The 20,538-nt window shown below is 40.2% G+C and overlaps 1 protein-coding gene across 8 annotated transcripts in view; it reads right to left on the bottom strand.

The window, feature by feature from the left end:
- The window catches only part of GPATCH2L (G-patch domain containing 2 like), a 49,924-nt gene that overhangs the window by 19,216 nt on the left and 10,170 nt on the right, over window positions 1-20,538 (bottom strand). For 6 of the 8 annotated variants that reach the window (XR_012082616.2, XR_012082618.2, XR_012082617.2 and 3 more), the window contains exons 3-8: window positions 18,902-18,966; window positions 16,809-16,985; window positions 15,434-15,513; window positions 9,286-9,353; window positions 8,506-8,545; window positions 5,335-5,420 (exon numbers count right to left, since the gene is read on the bottom strand). Coding sequence is in view for 3 of the 8 variants with exons in the window: in XM_072986457.2 (XP_072842558.1) it covers window positions 5,335-5,420; window positions 8,506-8,545; window positions 9,286-9,353; window positions 15,434-15,513; window positions 16,809-16,985; window positions 18,902-18,966 (516 nt within the window). In the remaining 5 variants the exon portion in view is untranslated. The remainder of the gene's footprint in view (window positions 1-5,334; window positions 5,421-8,505; window positions 8,546-9,285; window positions 9,354-15,433; window positions 15,514-16,808; window positions 16,986-18,901; window positions 18,967-20,538) is intronic. The other 2 variants (XR_013544987.1, XM_072986459.2) reach the window with 1 other exon arrangement.

Here is a 20,538-nt window from a genome sequence, read left to right as displayed (position 1 = left end):
GAAGGAAATGTTAATACATCTCCTTCTAAGAGTATTGGTACCAGGGCAGTATTCAACTCAGCTGCTGGTGTTTCACTTTGAGTCCCCCATAAATTCAGATTGCATAAAAGATGCATTTTCTAAGCCTTGAGGTATCACCTAGGGCTATTTCTGATGCCTTCAAAGGTCAAAATTAATAGCAAGAACAGAGATCCTCCTTCTCTTTGAAAAAACACCAGCCAGCTGGGCACCTAAGTCTGATCTGCACATCACAGGTAGAAATCACTACAAGTTGCTCATCCTATCAGCTGTACTAAACACAGGATCTTTGCATGCAAATTTTAACCCATTACCTACCAAAGAGAATCCCCTGGATATCAAAAGATGCCCATTTCAATATATGTATATCAAAGACACATGTTCCCAGACTGGCCTATTCAGAGCTTAGTTCGGGGGAGCTAGACCTGTCACCTGCTTTCCTGATACTCCTTACTGTATTCACTATCAGCCATGCTTCTTAAGAGAACACCTCATGGAACTTAGATTTATCTCAGAGGTAAATCTTACGAGAGGGCTTTAATTCTATTTCCTACTGTATTCAAATGCCCAGAATCACGAATGTGTGTGTAATCTAACTGCAGCCATCCATGTCATTAATTCCACCCTTCCAGCACAAAAATTGGATTATCCTTAATGAACCAGTAGGGGGAAATAGGTGAATACCATTATTTCAATGGACACTCCAACTAGTGTCCTTCTGTAGACTTAATTGACCATCACATGCTAGAAAGATATTTCTACAGTTCCCAGGCTGGCAAAATCTCCCCTACCTTACCAAACATTGTCTTCAACGTATAAACTACTTATATATGGATACTGGCTGATGCTATACTATGTTGTAGTTCCCTCTGATTACAGTGTGAAACATTCGCCCTTATCTTCAGCTATTTTGGATTCAATAGATCTCTTGCTGAACTTCAACTCTTTCCACAAAGACAAAGCAAGGAAAGGAACCTGGCAGAGTCACAACTCTGTTTGAGAAACAGCATATTGTCACCACAAATAATCAAACATTATGTGTTGCCCAGTAGAGGGGAATAAGAATGTTCCAAGCACCCATAAGAAATGCCGAGGGGAGAACTGTTCTACAGTACTTCCAGGTAATCTACGAGACAGTGGAAAGGTGTAAAACAATCTTGTTGCTTGCTATGTGGCTGTAGCTTACAACGCTGAGGTAAAAATTATAGAGAGTTCTCAATGCCAACTTCTTAATACTTTCCTCTACAGTCAAAACAGAAGCTATGACAGACATGGCATGATTAGTAAATGCTTTGTGCTCTTAAAGAGCAGCAATTACAGGCATGTGAAAAGAAGGGAAGCAGTCCCTAGGATGCTCTTCCTCACATGCCTCCCGAGAGGCAGCAGGCCATTAAAATTCCATGATGAAGAATCAAAAACAGCCTGGGAACAGCCAGGAGGCAATACAGCAAATTAATACACCAACCATCCCTGGGGAGGACAGCAAAAAAGCCCCCCAAAAACACTTTTCCCTTTGCAAAATAAAATTATACTACCAATGATAACAGAGTCACCGCACACACACACACATACAGTTTTCTAATGATCGGTGGAATTCCCAGTGCTGCTTCTGACGCTTTGAGAGAAGACTTGACACATCACAGACAGAAAGCAAGCAAGAAAGCGAGTCTTGGTATACTGCAATTTATACAGTCTTTCAACTGCATCTTCCAAGGAACCCTCCACACAGAGCTTTCTCCTTGACACTGACGAGCCCCTCCTTGCACATTTGTGGCTCCACACTCAACAATCTGGCTAGCGGCTCTGTTTAAATGAAGCAGTGGGTTACAAGACAGTCACTATGCTACCAAAATGAATTGTACCAGAAACCACTAGGGAGGCAAAGAAAACAGAGACTAAGATAGGCACAGGCTCCGGGAGGGGGGACATGGAATTTGCCTGATAACAATGCTTTCATTGCATAACACAGGCAATGCTTATAAGAACTGGCGGTGTGAGAAGTAGGGAAACAAACTGCACAGCATAGTGCTGGATAGCCAAACTATGCCCCGAGATACTGTGCTTCTGAAGGTTGTTTTATTCTATTGTACCCTAAATTATGATATATTCTGAAAATTCCACACTCAATTAGTTTGGATTTGTTAGCAGGCTCCATTTGTGAACATGTATGCTTCAACTGGGGACAGAGTAGAGATTTTGACATTTCTACCCCTAAACAGATTTACCAAAAGATAAAATAAAATAAAATGAGAAAAACAAAATTACAGGAACAGACACACACATACACAATGTATTGACACAAAGACTTGTCATTCATTCATTCATTCATTCATTCATTCATTCATTCATTCATTCATATCTTGCCTTTCCACTACAAGATAATGCTCAGAGTAGACTGAAAAATACCACAATGCTTTCAAAACATCTCAGAAGCGTTATGCACTACCCACAGGAAGGCACATGTCTATTTGCAAGGTTAGCTGGAGTCCTATACAAGTCATAGGTGGGAACCTTGTATCCTGTCTCTAGTTTTGACATTCTCCTGATCTTGCATATTCCTTACTAAGGTTCCAGATTAAATACCAAAAGAACCTTCATAAAAATCTCAAGTTCTGTTTTGAAACAGAGACTTCTGATCCTACGGCAACTATTCATGAAAATATTATTCAGGAACTTTTACACTTTCTAATTGTAACAAATGGGCGCCTTTCCAACCTGGGCTGTCAAAATTCACTGTAGCTTTTTCATCACCATCAAGGGAAACTTAGCATATTCCTTGTACTCCCATCCATTTATCCCGTGAGATTCAGAATCTTCAACGATAGAGTTTGGAAGTGAAGCACTTAGTTTGCCACAGTCCTATATATGTCAACAGTTTTTCCACCAAGTTACACAAAAGGACATACACACCGTATCACACTTTTGACTCAGTAGTATACTAAGTGTGCAATGAAGACTGATTAATGTCATCAAGTCTTGTGTAACATTCAGAAAGGGAAGCTTTAGGAGACAGAAATACAAATCATGAAGAAGTTGAGAAGAGACATTTGAATGATGTGTGTTTATTTCAAAACCTGTAATTATTGCATAATTCAAGTTAACTGTATCTGGTAAAAGTGAAAAGAATGTTAACAGCCTCACAGGTGTTTATGAAGCAAAAAGAGAAAAAAGCCAAATCCTAACCTTCTGTAGATGAAGAACAAAGCTTTCTTTGCAATTGTAAGTTCTCATTGGAGCCCTTTCTGGGCTGGCATGCAACTTACACATTTAGAAATAAATTTTATAAAGAATTCAGGACAAACTAAGCTAATCAAACCTGAGTGCTCACTGGAAGGACAGATCCTGAAGCAGAGGCTCCAGGACTTTGGCCATCTCATGAGAAGAGAAGACTCCATGGAAAAGACTCGGATGTTGGGAAAGAGGCAAGAGGAGAAGGGGACGACAGAGGACGAGATGGTTGGACAGTGGCATCGAAGCTACCAACATGAATTTGACATTACTTCGGGAAGCAGTGGAAGACTGGAGGGCCTGGCATGCTCTGGTCCATGGGGTCATGAAGAATCAGACACGACAACGACTAAACAACAACAAAGCTAACTTACTCTGTCCAATAGCTGAAAGCTAGAGATTATGAAAGAAGTTTTCTACAGAGATGAGATAACATGCTGCTACTCAAAGTTTTAAAAAAATGAACTATCACAACCACCAAATTTTTACCCTTCCCTGCTAATTTTCCCAATGGAACAAGACTATATGAAAACAAGTAGATTAAGTACTTTAAGGGAAAAATGTCTTCTTACAATCTGGAAGAAATGTGTTGGTTAGTATCTTCTTCAATGCTGATTTTTATACCCTTTTTTTCTCTTAAGATGTCATTTTAAAGGGTAATTTAATTGTTGGTTTATTCTGTTGTTGTTGTTTTGTTGTTTTTTGGGGGGTTTTTTGGTTTTGGAGTTGTTAATCTTATAATTTATTATATATATATTTTTTTACTTTACGGTTATTAGCTGCCCGGGGGAAAGGCAGATAGAAATGTTTTAATCAAAACTAAACATGAAGCCGTTTCTTCCAGACACACAGGCCCCCAAAGCCAGCAGCCAAATCTCTGCCAACATACTATTCTGATTCACAGTAGTTGCAGGTGCTCCCAGAGAATCTCCCTGCAGCTGGAAAAGTGATGGGTTACTCCAACAGTTGAAAAGTCATCTGAGAAACTCTTTGGAACATCTGTGAATCTTGAAGAAACAATAGAGTATGCCACAACTAGAATGTGGAAACAACAAACTACCCACCTCTTAAAATACATGGAACTCCAAGAAAATCTAGCCTCTGGTCACCTGGAGAACTGGGTTACCTGGAAGTCATGTAATAGGCTATGGACTAGAGTTGGCAGAACCAAGATGAGAAAAAGAGATTTTTGTACTGACAAAGTTCTTCATAAGTGCAGAGAAAAATAAGCAATGTCATGCCTACGTCAGTGCGCTCTATGCTGCTCAACATGAAGTAGTTCCCCCAAATGCTCTTGATATTGCCCATTATTTGGCAAAAATCATCAGAAGTATTTATTAATTGTACTGTGATGCATCTGACATGAACAAAGCAAGCAAAAAGACCTAAAGAACTTTTTTAAAAAATAGCCACAACAATTGCCTTGTGTTTTGGATGAAAAGTGATTAAGGAGTCAAGCTCTGGGACTTCCCCTTATTTGATATCCCTATGTGACGATGTTAATTGGAAGAGGATCTGCTAAAGACCATATTAATTTCTGACATTGGTATTGTCAACATTCAGGCTGTCCTTTGCTCTGTACGGCTTGGGTTCTTTTTTCCTGCTGGCAACATAGGCATGATACTGAAAGACAATAATTAACTATTTCCTGGTATTTTGAATTGTAGATACAGAAGGAATATTTCACATTCATAATTGAAAGAGTTGTTTTTGAAGGAGTGAAGAGTAATACACTAAAGAAATGCTGCTTCTAAACAGATTTCTGCTGCACACTAAAAGTCTTCCTTTTTCAGAAGGGCTTTTGGACTTGAATGATTTTTGTACCCTACTTTTTTTAAGGTGTCATTTTAAAGGGTAATTTAATTGTCGGTTTTATAATGTTATTTTTTGTTTTGGAGTTGTTTATCTTATAATTTATTTTATATTATTTTTTTACTTTACAGTTATTAGCTGCCTGGGGGAAAGGCAGGTAGAAATGTTTTAAACAAAACTAAACATGAAGCCTTTTCTTCCTGACAGACATGCCCCCAAAGCCAGCAGATAATGCTATAATCATTCCCTATAATGAAAAGAGAATGTAACAGTTACCTGGCTGTGCAGTGTGCTGGGGAGCACCTTCGGTGGGAGGCATCAGCAAGAACATCCAAAGAATACAGAGGAGATAATGGATTTAACTAGAAATGCAAAAGAAAAACTTGGTTAACAGTGGATCAAGCAACATTCTCTGCACAAAGATGGTTGTGCAGGATCCCTGGAAACTTCTGTAGTATATATAGCAGTAAATCAGTATCAGATCCCACATCACACTGCTCGCACCTCTGAAGAACACAAACCATGTGGACTAGAAATACACCTAACTCCACACATCCCATGAGCTGAGAAACAATTTCTTTTATTTTTTCCAGGTAAGTAACAAAACCTCTACACTCTAGAGATTATGTCTGTTCTGATTAGTATAAAGCTACCTATGTATCGTGATTATAGCTCATCTCTACTACAGAATCTCACTATCAACTTCATCACCTTGGGAACGATTTGCCTAGGTGTCACTGACATCAAATGAAGAAAAAAACACAGAAACAAAGTATTCCTAAAAAGATGTGTGTAACCAAAGTGATCAGTTTCATCAGTACATTAAGCAATTTCCCAAATCCAGTTATCATAACAACCCATATATAGAAAATGAATTACTTGTACAAATAAATTTTATCACAACTGGATTGATTTTTTTTTTGAAGGTAATGGAACAGCACTTGGAGTCCTTAGAAAAAAAATAAGCGCTATTAAAATATTAAGTAGGCCATGTGATACAGTCCTCCTGAGACAGGACCACATGGTGTGGATTAAATGGCTGAATGCTCCTGCACATTAAAATCTTTCTCTGTGTGCAAAGCTAACATCTCAGTGAGCCTGAACAGTTCTCCATGATCTGTGAGTTTAGCATGTACACATGAAGATGCATGGAAAAACATCTCAACATTACATTTTTCACACACCTATGATGGCCCAATTCCAGGATAACTGTACCATGTACCCTGCTGAATAAATGAATTAGTTCAGTTCTCAGATTCTTTTTTCCTTTATAAAATCTGGCAACAAAAAGCATAAACTATAGTAATGGGAAAAAACACTATGTTTTACCCTGCTTCCAAATTCTAACTTCTTAAGCAGTAATGTTGACAGAATTCAGGTTGATGGACTAACTCTGTACCATAATAAACACCACAGATATTTAGCAGCCTAAATTTTGAAAGATAATTTTTCAGTCATGAAATGATCCTGTTTATAAATCCCAAGGAACTTGGAATATTAAGAACTAGTATGGAACTGTTCAGAACTAGTTCAGAAAGATTCAACATTATGGTTACAGTCTCTGTGTAATGAGATTCACTTTCAACTGGATTACAGAGTTGTCAGCAAAAGTTGTCACCATAGTTCCAGACTACTGAATGCCCTCCCAAGGGAGATTTATCTGGCACCAATGTTGATGACGTTTCAGCACCAGGTGAAAACCTTCCTGTTCCAGAAGGGTTTTTAATTGAAATAATATCAACTGGGCAATTTTTAGAGGATTGTATTTTAATTGTATTTTAAGTGTTTTTATCTTTTTATTGAAATCAAATTGTTGTAAGCTGCCCAGAGACCTTTGGGTAGTGTGGGCAGCATATAAATAAAATAAAATAAAATAAAATAAAATAAAATAAAATAAAATAAATAAATAAATAAATAAATACACACAATCCTTCATTTGTACGTGGTGTTTCAAACCCAGGAGGAGGGTACCATATGACCTGCTGCTAAAAAGCAGCAGCAGCATAAACTGTAGTGCAAGATGTCAAGTTTCACTGTTCACTGACACTTGTAGATCCTAACTTCATAAATAGAGTGACTCTTATCATTTACTTCTAACACAATTTGCTATAATTTTCTATTCAATTTGAATAGGTAAAGGTAAAGGTTCTCCTTGACATTTAGTCCAGTCGTGTCTGACTCTAGGGTGTGGTGCTCATCCCCCGTCTCCAAGCCATAGAGCTAGTGCTTGTCCGTAGACAGTTTCTGCAGCCACGTGGCCAGCACGACTAGACACGGAACGCCATTACCTACCCACCATGGTGGTACCTATTTATTGACTCACATCTACATGCTTTCAAACTGCTAGGTTGGCAGGAGCTGGGACAAGCAACGGGAGCTCACTCAGTTGTGTGGATTCGATCTTACAACTGCTGGTCTTCTGCCCTTGCAGCACAGAGGCTTCTGCGCTTTAACCCGCTGTACAACAACATCCATTTCAACTGGATTACAGGGTTGTTACTAAAAGTTGTTTGAATAGGTGGGGAATAAAAGAATGCACACTTCTATGGACTTTATTAGTTGCTCCTCCTCAGTATATAAAGAAGCAAACATGTTAACGTTCTGGAAGACTCACAGTAGCATCCATGTTTCTGAATTACTCTACCTAAGGCATGATGAAATACAAATCGACACAGTGGGGGGGCAAGATGTTACCATCAATCTAATGATAGTACCCAAGTGTACTAAATATAAGTTTAAGACGAGAGGAATTAATCTGAGTGTCAGTATAAAGTTTTGGAGTTTAAAAGGTCAACTATTTCCCCATTGGACCAAATGCTTCATTTCATTTTTTCAGTTGTTGTTGAACTAAATCTCTCTGCACACTCCAGAGTTAGTTCGATAATCTTTTACACTGCTGTGCTTCAGCAAAAGGTACAATGTTAATGGCACTCCCTTCTTCATAGCAGGAATCAGGTCCACAGCAAAGCAAAATCTAAACAGCCCAGGAATATCAGTTCTCTAGTCTGGCTTTTCCTTTGTTCTTCTTTCTCTCTTACAAATATAGTCAAGATGATAACAGCATGGCTGAACACCAGAGTCAAAGCAGCTACAAGTACATGTAGTAAAGTTTCTTTAGAAAAGCAAGGAAAGACGGAAGAGGCTCTGGAAATTGTTTTGGTTTTCAATATTACTCAAAAAGAAAGCTGAATTCATAAAACCAGGCAAATAAGTATTTAAATAATCAGAAAAAGGCACAGAAATTGCAGGAGAAGGCCAAAGGCCTAGGAATCTGTTTAGCATGAGAAAACACTGTGTCCTGCTACAGTACAGCAAAGATCAAAGAACAGGTCTGCCTTGCCTACTGCATACAAGCAGCAATGTAAAAGTAAACCAATAATCTGTTCTTGCTCAAGAAATATAAATCAAGTGAGAATATATAAAGAAAGCAATGTAAAGCCAGCTTACCTGGTTGCGATCTCTCATTCCCACTGATGGCAACCAGAAACTAGAAATAAATGGCAAAATTGATTAAATTAGAGGAAGCATGAGAGAACTGGAAGAAAAAAGGAAGTAGGGAAAACAGGTGCAAAGACAAGAAAAGAGGATTAGACACAAGCATTCTGATGACAGGTTTAAGATAAAAGAACTAGTCTAAGTATCAATGGATGTGTTTGTGTGTTATGTGTGGTCAAGTCAAGAACTGACTTATAATGACCCTAACAGGACTTTGAAGGTAAGGGAAGCCACGTGACCTTTAAAAGTTACAGTGAAGCAGTGCTATCATATTTAAAAAAGTAAATTTGACCACAACTACCAACTCTAGAGTAGCCCTCTGAGATGAAGGTTTACGTGCCAGAAGAGAAATATTTCAGAAATATGTTTACAAGGAAATCAAATTAGTTACAACTATGACTGCCATCGCTCGCCACCATAGCCCAGCAACTCTGGTATTTTCAATTCTGAAGTATCTTTTATTGGGATACACTGGCTGTCAGCAATTTTGTAAATGTGTACCATGAAAGAACAATGAAGAAGATGCCAGTAAACAACACTGCAACAGCTATTTTTCAGGACAATGGAAGAGGCAAGGAAATGGAGAAAAGGAAACATATTACCCCCTTTTAAAGGTGCTAGTGCTCTGGAAAATGGGAAGGATTCCCTTCTGGAAGGCCCATAAGTTAAGAAGTTTCACTACAAGCCTCCCACTTCCCAGACACTCAAACTTCATTAGTAGCACATGCTTACTCTTTTTGGCAAGAATCACCAATGATGTGGCTAATCCTCTCAGTGCCCATAGCATTAATGATGGTCTCCTGAAACACAAAGGAGAAAGACTGAATCTGAAGCTACAAATGATAGTGGATGATCAATTTATTTAAATAAGACGCAGCTTCAACTGAATACAAATGAAAGGTTGGGCAGAATTCAAATTTTAAGAGGAAAAGTGCACACAAGTGAGGAACGATCACCTCCCCCAACTTACCCCTTGTAGCAAAGGAGGCCAGCAAATCCACAAGTAGAAACTGGACATTTTCTGCTCTCGCCTCTGTATTGTGGAGCAAGTTACCACTGGCAATTCACCAAGTAGCACCCTTTCTTATCTTCAGAAAGATGCTTAAAATTGAACTCTTCAAGACAGCTTTTAATAGTCTTACATCTGAAACCCCACATGCACTTGTCATAGCATTCACCATATTTTTCTAGGTTTAGGTGATTAGGATGCTAGTCTGGGGTTTAAAATTTAATTTAATTATCTTCATTTCAGCAGAGGACACTATGCCACTTGTTGCTTATTACTATGTTTGCTCATTTGTTGCTTATCATTATATTATATTATATTATATTATATTATATTATATTATATTATATTATATTATATTATATTATATTATATTATATTATATTATATTATAATAAGAATGGTACATATCTTTCAGACCAAAGGCCAAATTCAAAGGTGGGACCAAAAATAAAAGTATCCTTTGGATTAAAGCACTTATGTCTATAAAGTTTAAGAGACGATTGCAACTCGTCAGAATGGGAAAACAAACACGTACAAAAGGTAATAAACTACAAAATGCCAGTTTTATGGGGAAGACAGGGTGCCCATCTTGGAGGGGAAAACAAACCTCAAGAGGGCCAATGTGGGGACCCAGAAAGGCCAGATTTGACTCCAGGGCCTAAGATTCTCCATCACTGCTGTGTAGTTTGAACTCATTTCACATTCACTCTAGAGTCTAGTAGTGGACTAAGTCTGGCTGGTAGAGCGTTCAAAAAGAAATCAGAATTTAGACATACGAGCCTTCCACCAATGCATGCTATCTAAGCTTCTGGTACTCCAAAAATAAGGCAGCACAGAGGTATGTGACACTTGCAAGTCCATGTCCACAGAGTACAGGATTATTTTCATTAACTTCTGGACTTCTGGAATTGTGGAATGCGGCTTCTGTAAGATGTTATGGTAACTCCCACGTTGACTTGAAAAGAACAACAGAATGTATACTGCCTCTTCCTATACAATCTCTCTCTTTAATTTTTCTGATTTATATGGTGGAATTATCCAGAAAGGCCAAAATATTACTTAGCTATCTACCCTACCTGCTTGTTTATTTTTATTTATTTATTTCATTTCTATCCCGCCTATCTGGTCAGATTCGACCACTCTAGGCGGCTTACAATCAGCAACAGTAAATATTAAAAACATTACAAATAAACGAAGATAAAGATCATAAGAGTATAGAAGGAAAGAATCGTCAGGAATTAACTGTTGGGATTAACTGTTGGGAAGGCCTGCTTATACATGAGTGTTTTTAGTTGTTTCTTAAAAGTGCCCAGCGAGGGGGCCACACGAATCTCAGGAGGTAAGTTGTTCCATAGGCGAGGAGCCACCGCTGAGAAGGCCCGATTTCTGGTCTTTTCCTTCCGGGCCTCTCTCGGCGTTAGGCTCCTCAGCCTCACCTCCTGGCTCGCGCGAGTGACACGGGTAGATCTTGGTGGGAGAAGGCGTTCCGCTAGATATTGAGGTCCTAAACCGTTTAGGGCTTTATAAGTAAGCATCAATACTTTGAAGTCGATGCGGAATTGGATGGGCAGCCAATGCAATGTGGCCAGAGTGGGTGAGATATGTTGGTATCTTCTCACTCCACTGAGTAGTCTGGCCGCAGCATTCTGCACCACCTGAAGTTTCCGCAGCAGCCTCAAAGGTAGCCCCTTGTTAAAGCCAGCAGTCTCAGCATGGTCAACAGAACATGAAAGTCAAAACAGATTTCCTTTAAATACTACTTGGAGTTAACTAAGAACAGGAAAACTTATTCCTAGACAAAATCCAAAACATTTATCTCAACAATTGAAAACGTGGACTGCAATCAATCCTATATATCTGGGAGTAAATTCTATTGAATTCAACAGGGCTTACCTCTGAGTAAGCGTGTACAGAACTGCAATGTTATAAAGTAAAGAAGGTTACAGGCCCTCTTGCAACATGTTGAATCAGTTTCTGTCTTTGCTAGAAAGCAAATTACTGTTCATACAACCTCTGTTTATTCTTTATATTTAATATGGTGCTGTCCTTGAGCCAAGTATAGTCATGCTGTCAGTATCTAGCAGCCTTTTTTTCTTAACTTCAGAGAAGGCTGTATACCTGAACAGGAGAGTGGGAGCAAGGGCAGTCAACGTTCTCCCTTTGTTTTCAGCTAAAAGCAAACCTATAAACAACCTACTTAATGTTTTGGTATGGCTTATCGAAGTTACCAACATGAATTTGACCCAACTCTGGGAGGCAGTGGAAGACAGGAGAGCCCCACGTGCTCTGGTCCATAGAGTCATGAAGAGTCAGACACGGCTTAACGACTAAAAACAATGGCTTATTCACATTCTTACTGAAAATAATAGCAAATTACTTGATCGATGCCACATTTACGGTTGAACTACACAACAACGACATGCAGCCTCTTATTAAACTATGTCAACATTCCTCATCTATTGTACTGTATTTTTCCATGTGTACAACTCCCCAATATAGACAACCCCCTAATTTAGCCCCTTGCTGGAGGTGAGGAGCAGTCAATGGGCAGCTGCGAGGGGCAGCCCAGCGCTGCTGCTCCTCCGCCTCCTGCTGCTGCCGTCTCAGCCACTCAATCGCCTCCTCCAGTGCAACTGCCAGGGCTCACCTCCAGCTCAAGTTGCCGTCTTGTCCCCTGCCCAAAGGGAGCCTGTGAGTGGTACTGGAGGAGGCAATTGGGACGGCAGCAGCAGTCAATGGGCAGCAACAAGAGGTGGCCGAGCGCAGCTGTTCCTTTGCCTCTGTCTCCACCTCCTACTGCTGCTGCTGCCTCCGCCACCAGATCGCCACCTTCAGTGCCACTCACGGGCTCCCTCCAGGCAGGGGACAAGGCGGCGACATGAGCTGTAGGTGAGCCCTTGCAGTCGCACTGGAGGAGGCGATCAGACGGCGGTGGCAATCAATAGGCAGCCACGAGAAGCAGTCTAGCACGGCTGCTCCTTTGCCTCCGCCTCCTTCCATGTACAAACCAACCCTCAATTTTTCCTCTAATCATTTTAGGAAAAAGTGTAGTTTTAGTCAAAGAAAAATGTAGTAATTTAACAGCAGTTCTAACCCTTCCTCGTCCTGCTACAATTCCAGTGACCCCCAGCTCACTACTGTATAACAATTAGCCTTGAAAAAGAGATCCTACACCAGTTTGGTCTATATAAAATTCATTAGAAGGAGGAATATAAGGATATTTTTTTAAATGATCTTTTATTTAATGACATTTCACCAGCTGTCTAGATTAACGAGAAACCCTGGACTATCCGTGCTAAAAGGAAAGGTCCCATGTGGAAAACTGCAAACTCAATCTTTATTTTTTTACGTCCACCCCACTGAAGGTCCAAGCATAAGAAATCTAATGACTCACTCATATCAGTCCTTTTATCTGCAAAATAACCCCAAACAATTAATCATCTCGAGCATCTTGCAGCTATTTCTGGTATAATTTTGTGTGACTTTGGGCAGGTTCTGCTAACTCATTAGCCACTCTTTCACTTGAATAGACCAGAGAAGGCTAGGATACCTGAGACAGAAAGACATGGCACATTCCTAGGGAAAAAAAAACCCCAGTGTTTCAAAATTAAGCTCAATGTATTACAGTATGTATTGCTACATATATGTGTGGGGCTCTGCACCAATTGCAACACAGAACAGATTTCCACAATACTGACAACAGAATTTGATCACAGGAACATCGGTGGGCTTCTGCCAAGGAATCCAGAACACTCTCCGAGACAAGGTTTGTAGGAAAGCAGCAGGGGTGAGAGATGGGCTATTTGTTACACCAGATAAATTATTAACTTAAAATGCCATAATGTTTAAATTTACCGTTTATTACTGTGTAAATTACAAGCTGTACTTTGGGTAATTAGCAGCTCGCTGGCGGGGAGCTTTGAACGAAACTCATTATTTATTATTACAATTTAGAAGAGGGAGGTGAGGGGAAACAGTGACCTCCATTGCAAATGACATAGATCCCTTTAAGGTGATGAAGATGAATTAAACAAGTAAATATTATTCTTCTCATTTTGGTTCATTAGAGGCACTTCCAAAATGTGTGCAGCCCTGGGCCCTTAGCAATGGCTTCGCAGTTCATGCCCAAGACACTACTGACCTTAAATTAAGCGATATTTCAAGTTTTTAAATCAGCAAGAGAAGGAGAACTAAGGGGCGTAAAGGATCTAACAAAGACAGAGAAGACAAGAAAAAATGCCATTCTCCATGCACCACATTGCTTAAATGGTTGTGAAGATTCCCAAAATTGTAGAGTTGGAGGAGACACCAGAGAGAGCCAAACGTTTGCCAAACGTCTGATTCTATGAATGACTGTTCAAATGTACCAACAACTTTTTTGTAGGAGAAATTTGTTGCCCTAATGCAACCCTTGCAGAAACTGTCAGGGACACGCAAGCTTGCAACAGAGGCTCCAAGAGTGCTATGTAGAGCTGCTCACTTCTACTCAAATAAGATTTGCTTTTTTTTAATGAGGTTCATGTGAGCAAAATACGTCTCACAAACTTTCCTGCAGTCTATCCTTTCCCTCATATTTCCTTATTAAGGCTTAGAAAGCAGAGCGGATAAAAATTGATTTTTTTTATTTCAAAAAATTGAATTGATTTAAATCACAATTTAGATAAAGAAAATTATTTTTAAAAATTCAAATCATCAAAAAAATCTGAGTTTTAAAACATTAAATCCACCTTGCTGGAAAACCAAGATTTCAGAACTCCAACTTCACTGAATAAAAATACACCAAAAGAGACAAGAAAACCTAAAACTCATGCGCTGAAGTCGACAACCATATCTTTCAGCATTTCAATGCAATGCAGCAATAACTCCTTCACTACATCAGTGGTATCCCAAGTTTTACAGGGGCTTATTCCATCCTCCAACAAAAGTCCGAATAGTCAAAGCTATGGTTTTTCCTGTAGTGATGTATGGAAGTGAGAGCTGGACCATAAAGAAAGCTGACCACCAAAGAATTGATGCTTTTGAACTGTGGTGCTGGAGGAGGCTCTTGAGAGTCCCCTGGACTGCAAAGAGAACAAACCTATCCATTCTAAAGGAAATCAAACCAGAGTGCTCACTGGAAGGACAGATCCTGAAGCTGAGGCTCCAGTACTTTGGCCATTTCATGAGAAGACTCCTTGGAAAAGACCTTGATGTTGGGAAAGTGTGACGGTAAGAGGAGAAGGGGACAACAGAGGATGAAATGCCTGGACAGTGTCATCGAAGCAACCAAGATGAATTTGACACAACTCTGGGAGGCAGTGGAAGATAGGAGGGCCTGGCGTGCTCTGGTCCATGGGGTCACAAAGAGTCGGACACGACTAAACGACTAGATGACGATTCCATCCTCCATACTAAGTAATGGTAATGCTTTCCTCAATCTTGGGATGCCCTTTCTTTTACCAAAAGCATTGGGCTTCAGCACCCTCTTATACTCGGCTAACCTCTTTTGTCTGTTGTTATATTGTTATGCTGTCAAGCTGCATCTGACTTATAGTAATGCTGACAGAGTTTTCAAGTATGAGAGTGGTTTCATCAGCATCACCTCCCAGTGAGTTCCCATGGCCAAGTGGAAATTTCAGTCCAGGTCCCAGCTATTAATTTCATCCACTACAGTACACTGACTCCCCCCACCATCTTATTGTACTTTTCAATAAAATGTTTTGTCTGATGACACCCACCACCAGCAAATTAGCTTTACCATGACTAGTTGCATATACATAGCTGAAGAGTTTTTACAGGAGCTAACAGTCAAACCATAGTTAAATGAATGATCTACAGCAAGTGTGCTTCTTGCAGTTACAGACCAAATCACAACCCTTTAAAAAGAAATACCTTGCTAACCAGTCTCCTACGGCCCTTCCTGAGGCAGCGAGGAGCAACACTGGGAAGGCGGTTCAAGCGGGCATGAAATCCTGAAGAAGAAAAAAGGAGAACATTGAAGACAGAAGAATGAGAGAGACCATAAAACACAGCATGGTAGAATATATAAGAAGAATCTATACTGCATTCCAACAACCAAGTTTATTTATTTTACTTATATTTTGTGGAGCTCGGGCATCTTGCTGAACTCTCCAGTAGCCTTTCAGAGAGAGAAATGAAATACAGCGGTGCCTCGCATAGCGAGGTTAATCCGTTCCGGATTAACCCTCGCTATGCGAAATCGTCGCTAAACGGGTAGGGAAAATGTATTGAAACGCATTAAACTTAGTTTAATGCGCTCCAATACCTTTCTTACTTACCCGTTCAGTGAGGATTCCAATTGCCGGCAGCCATTTTCGCGCCTTCGCTAAGTGAGCGCACGGCGTGAAAACGGCTGCCGGCAGCCATTTTCGGGCTTCCGGCTGCCATTTTGGAGCCGCCGAACAGCTGTTCGGCGGCTCCAAAATGGCCGCCGCAATACCCGATCTTCGCAATGCGGGTTTTCCCCATTGCGACGATCGGGTATGTTTCCGTATAGCGATCCCGAAAAAGGGATCGCTATACGGAAACATCGCTATACGGTGCACTCGTTAAGCGAGGCACCACTGTACTGTAACTTTATCTAACTTATATAAACAATGGCTGAAGACTGTGGGCAGCACAAGGCCAGAAGACATTGTGTTACAGCATTTTCTTCTAACAAGAAGTGTTGTAACCTTTAACAGTTTTTAATGTACCATATTTTCCCATATATAAGACAATACTTTTGTCTAAAATCTTTAAATTAAAAATTGAGACCCATCTTATATAGGGAAGTAAGGAGGGGGTAGGGATCAAAGCACTTTGATTCCTGCTTCCCCCCTCCACTTTTTGTGAAGAAAGTGGAGGGGGAAAGCACTTTCCTTGCAAGGCAATGAAGGGGAAAAACAGGAATTTGCAAAGCGGAAGTGCTTTCCCCCTCCACTTTCTTGCAAAGGAACTGGAGGTGGAAAGCACTTTCTTCTCAAGAAAGTGGAGGGGAAAAGCAGGAATCAAAATGCTTTGATACCTGCCATCCCCTCCCCCTTTTTTTTTGCAAAGAAATAAATTTTGGGTTAGAAAAGTGGGGAGTGCCTTATACACAGAAAAATATGGTGCATATGTCATGTGAATAGTAGCTTTACATTAAGAAAACTGAGAGCTAACTTTCTCTTGCAAACTCATCAATATAAATTCATCAAAATCCCACACAATCATCAAGGTTTTGAACTACAAAAACAAGTTCCAAAATATCCATAAGGACCCTAACCTCTTGTAGCAGGCCGGGAAGGCAGAAGAAATGTTGGGTCTGAGATTTTCTCAAGGCCAGAATCCATGCGTTCCATGTCAGACTGATGGTCTGTTCCCCACTTGGGCAGGAGGTTAGGGACTGTGAATCCTGAAACACATTCTCCCTCGTAGAACCAATCACTCTGCTCATCATCACCTAAGAGAAAAGGGGGGTGGGTGGGAGTTCAAATACCTAAATATATCCTATTGCTACAGCCCCTGAGCACACATTGAAATCTGTTACCATGTAAACACTGTCACATTATGCCTTAGTGATAGCACTGAAATAAACTGTGTTTATTTAGGAGCTTTGTAGCACAGTGGCTAAACTGCAGTACTGCAGTTTGCCACCTCCCCCAGATTGATGTGAGTAGCTTTATGGTGGCAGGGAATAAACTGGACATCTCTTATCTCACTGCTGCTGCTAATGTTTCTGCTATCCGTGAAATTCAACCACAATTGCAGCACCTCTCTGTGATGCAGAAATGTGCCAAAGACATAGAGTCCATCAGCCTGCAGGGGAAAATGTTTCCTTCCTGTCACTAAGAAAAAGAAAGCTTTTTTTTTTAGTTTTGGTATTTGTTAGGGAGGAGAAATTTCAGCAGTAATTTTGATGGCAGTAGCTAATGATAGTAGTAGGGGCCAGAATAAATAATCAGTAGGTCTTCATGCAGCCTGTAGGTTGCATGTTTCCCAACCTGTCTTATTCAATCAGATTAATTATACTGCTATGACTAAACTCCCAGTTTAAGCCAGCCTTTTATCAATGGATGAATGCAACTACATCAAACACCAAATGTAGCTAGGCATCATCCACAGAAAAAGGATGCAGGTCAATGAGAATTTATACAGTGTCCAATTCATGTCTGTCAACAACAGCCACCCCTGAATCAAATCCAGTTCAAGATGCTCCAGCCAGGAAAAAAAATCAGGGATAATTTATTTCTTCCAATTCCACCTCCCTCTGCGGTCCACAGCATTACTTTCTGTGCTGTTCTAAAGGATTCCCCAACCATCTGGAACAGATTTTTAGGAAGAAAAAGGGCATGCAGTAAGAGAGGAAAATTGGGGGGAAATGACAAATCAAAATGTTCCATGAAATTAAAAGCCTTTCAAGGATAGAAGTCTTTCTCACTGCAAGAGGCAAGTTCCAGAATCACCACTCTTCAATGAGAACTTCACAGATTTCTTCATATATGTTACATAAAGGTCTTGACCTTTTAAACAATTCAGGCGTATGAAAATGTGGAACTGACAAATTTGCCTGTTTACGCAGAAGACACTGAGTGTTTTATTTCTTAGAATTCTGGGCGTGAATTTTGTGTATCTAGCCATATCTGTTGTACTAAGCTAGAGCTGCCACCTCTTTTTTCTGATTGGTTATTTATCCTGAACAGTGAGTGGCACAGCAGGAAGATACACCATGACCTTCTCCATACTAGGAACAGAGAGATCTAGAAAATGTGGCCAGTGGTTGACAAGGATAAGCCTAGGATTAAAACAATGTGTGTGTGTGTGTGTGTGTGTCTGTGTGTGTGTCTGTGTCTGTCTGTCTGTGTGTGTGTCTGTGTCTGTACTGTGTGTGTGTGTGTGTGTGTGTGTGTGTGTGTGTGTGTGTGTGTGTGTGTGTGTGTGTGTGTGTGTGTGTGTGTGTGTGTATAGAGAGAGGGGGGGGGGAACTGGCACATTTCTCTATCCCTAAATCCAAGCAATTAAATATAATGGTACAAAAAAATTGATTGTCAAAGCTAAGGACCCTGACTGTTTTAAACAGGTTACAAAAGATTAGATAATTTATCTATATAAAACATCACATATCTAGGAATTAAAACTGTTTTGACAGTAAAAGAGAAAGGATTCATTCCTTAAATCTGAAAAATAATCTGAGCTCACTGACTTTTCTTTTGAATTTTATATATTTAATATATATAGGTTACTTGATTTTTTAAAAAAATACATGGTGCATTTTGCATCTGTGCATTTTTCCCCAATAATGTTCAAAAACTATTTCCCTCTTTTTCACCACAGAAACATAAACTTAAAAAAAATCAGAGGATCAGATGCTACGATTACCTTGGCGACCTTCATCATTGGTGAAAAGACCAGTGTCACTGCTGCTGCACACACTGCTGGTTTCACTGAAAAGAGAATACAGTGAATTAATCCACCTGTATTTATAACTATTTCCCGAAACTCATCATTGTAACCAAGGACCCATCATTCCCTAGAACTTGCTGATTCAGCAAACCATAAGAGTGTTACTTTATTCACTTTTATGCTCAAGATACCAGCAGGCACTAAAAGGAGCAATACTTAGATGATTCAACAAGTTAAACGAATAACACATATGAAAAAGCAGGATGGGCAGAAAGTAGGTCCAACTCTTTAAATGATTTGCGTCAGACTGGCAAGGTTTTCAAAGTCTCAAGTCAATGACAATTTTTGCAAATGGAGCCTCGATCTATGAACAGAAAAAGGCAGGGGAAAAGGACGGGAAATTCAGATTTCCTGCCCTTTTGCCCTGCCTTTTTGCCTTCAGAAGTTGAGGCTCCGTTCGCAAGTTGATGCCAATTTTTGCGAACGGAGCAATCGGCGCCTACGGAGGTCTTACAGAGCTTCCACCAATGTTGGGGGGAAAGCCCTTTGAGATCTCTGGAGGCAAAAAGGCGGGGGAAAGGGCAGGAAATTCTAATTTCCAGCCCCTTTCCCCTGCCTTTTTGCCTTTTTTCTTCCCTTGGAACGCACTGATCGGTTTTCCATGCATTCCTATGGGAGATGGTGCTTCAACTTAAGAACGTTTCGACTTAAGAACGCAGTCCCAATACGGATTAAGTTCTTAAGATGAGGTACCACTGTAATGACACTTGCAACCAGTTAATATGGAGAAAAGTTGACTCAACCTTTGTGTTGTGTGTTACACTGAGCATGGAGAAAAGAATGAAGTGTAAAGACTTGTCTGTGGATTTGAGAGAAAAAATTGTGGAAAAACATCAACAATCTCAAGGCTACAAATCCATCTCCTGAGATCTTAATGTTCCTGTGTCTACTGTGTGCAATATCATCAAGAGGTTTACATCCCATGGCACTATAGCTAACTTCCCTTGACGTAGACAGAAGAGCAAAATTACTGAAAAATTACAACGAAGGGTTGTTTGAACGGTGGATAAAGAACCCAGATTAACTTCCCAACAAGGTCAAGCCGATCTGCAGAAACAGGGTACCGCAGTGTAAGCTCGCACTATCCGTCGCCATCTGAATGAAGAGGGATACTATGTAGGAGACCCAGGAGCCCACCACTGCTGACACAAAGGCATAAAAAAGCAAGACTGGAGTATGCCAAAACATATGCGACAAAACCACAATCCTTCTGGGAGAACGTAATGTGGACAGATAAGACAAAAGTAGAGCTTTTTGATAAAGGATATCGTGGCACTTTGAAATGAGGCATTCAAAGAAAAAAACACAGTCCCTACAGTCAAATGTGGTGGAGGTTCAAAGATGTTTTGAGGTTGCTTTGCTACTTCTGGCACTGGATGCCTGGACTGTGTGAACGGTATTATGAAATCTGATGATTATCAAAGAATTTTGGGACACAAAGTAGTGGCCAGTGTCAGAAAGCTGCATCTCCACCAGAGGTCATGGGTCCTCCAGCAGGACAATGAACCAAAACACACTTCAAAAAGCACTCAGAAATGGTAACAAACAAAACG

Source organism: Pogona vitticeps, chromosome 1 (genome assembly GCF_051106095.1).
Source record: "Pogona vitticeps strain Pit_001003342236 chromosome 1, PviZW2.1, whole genome shotgun sequence".
NCBI lineage: Eukaryota > Metazoa > Chordata > Lepidosauria > Squamata > Agamidae > Pogona > Pogona vitticeps.
This window is presented reverse-complemented; position numbering and strand designations above follow the sequence as displayed.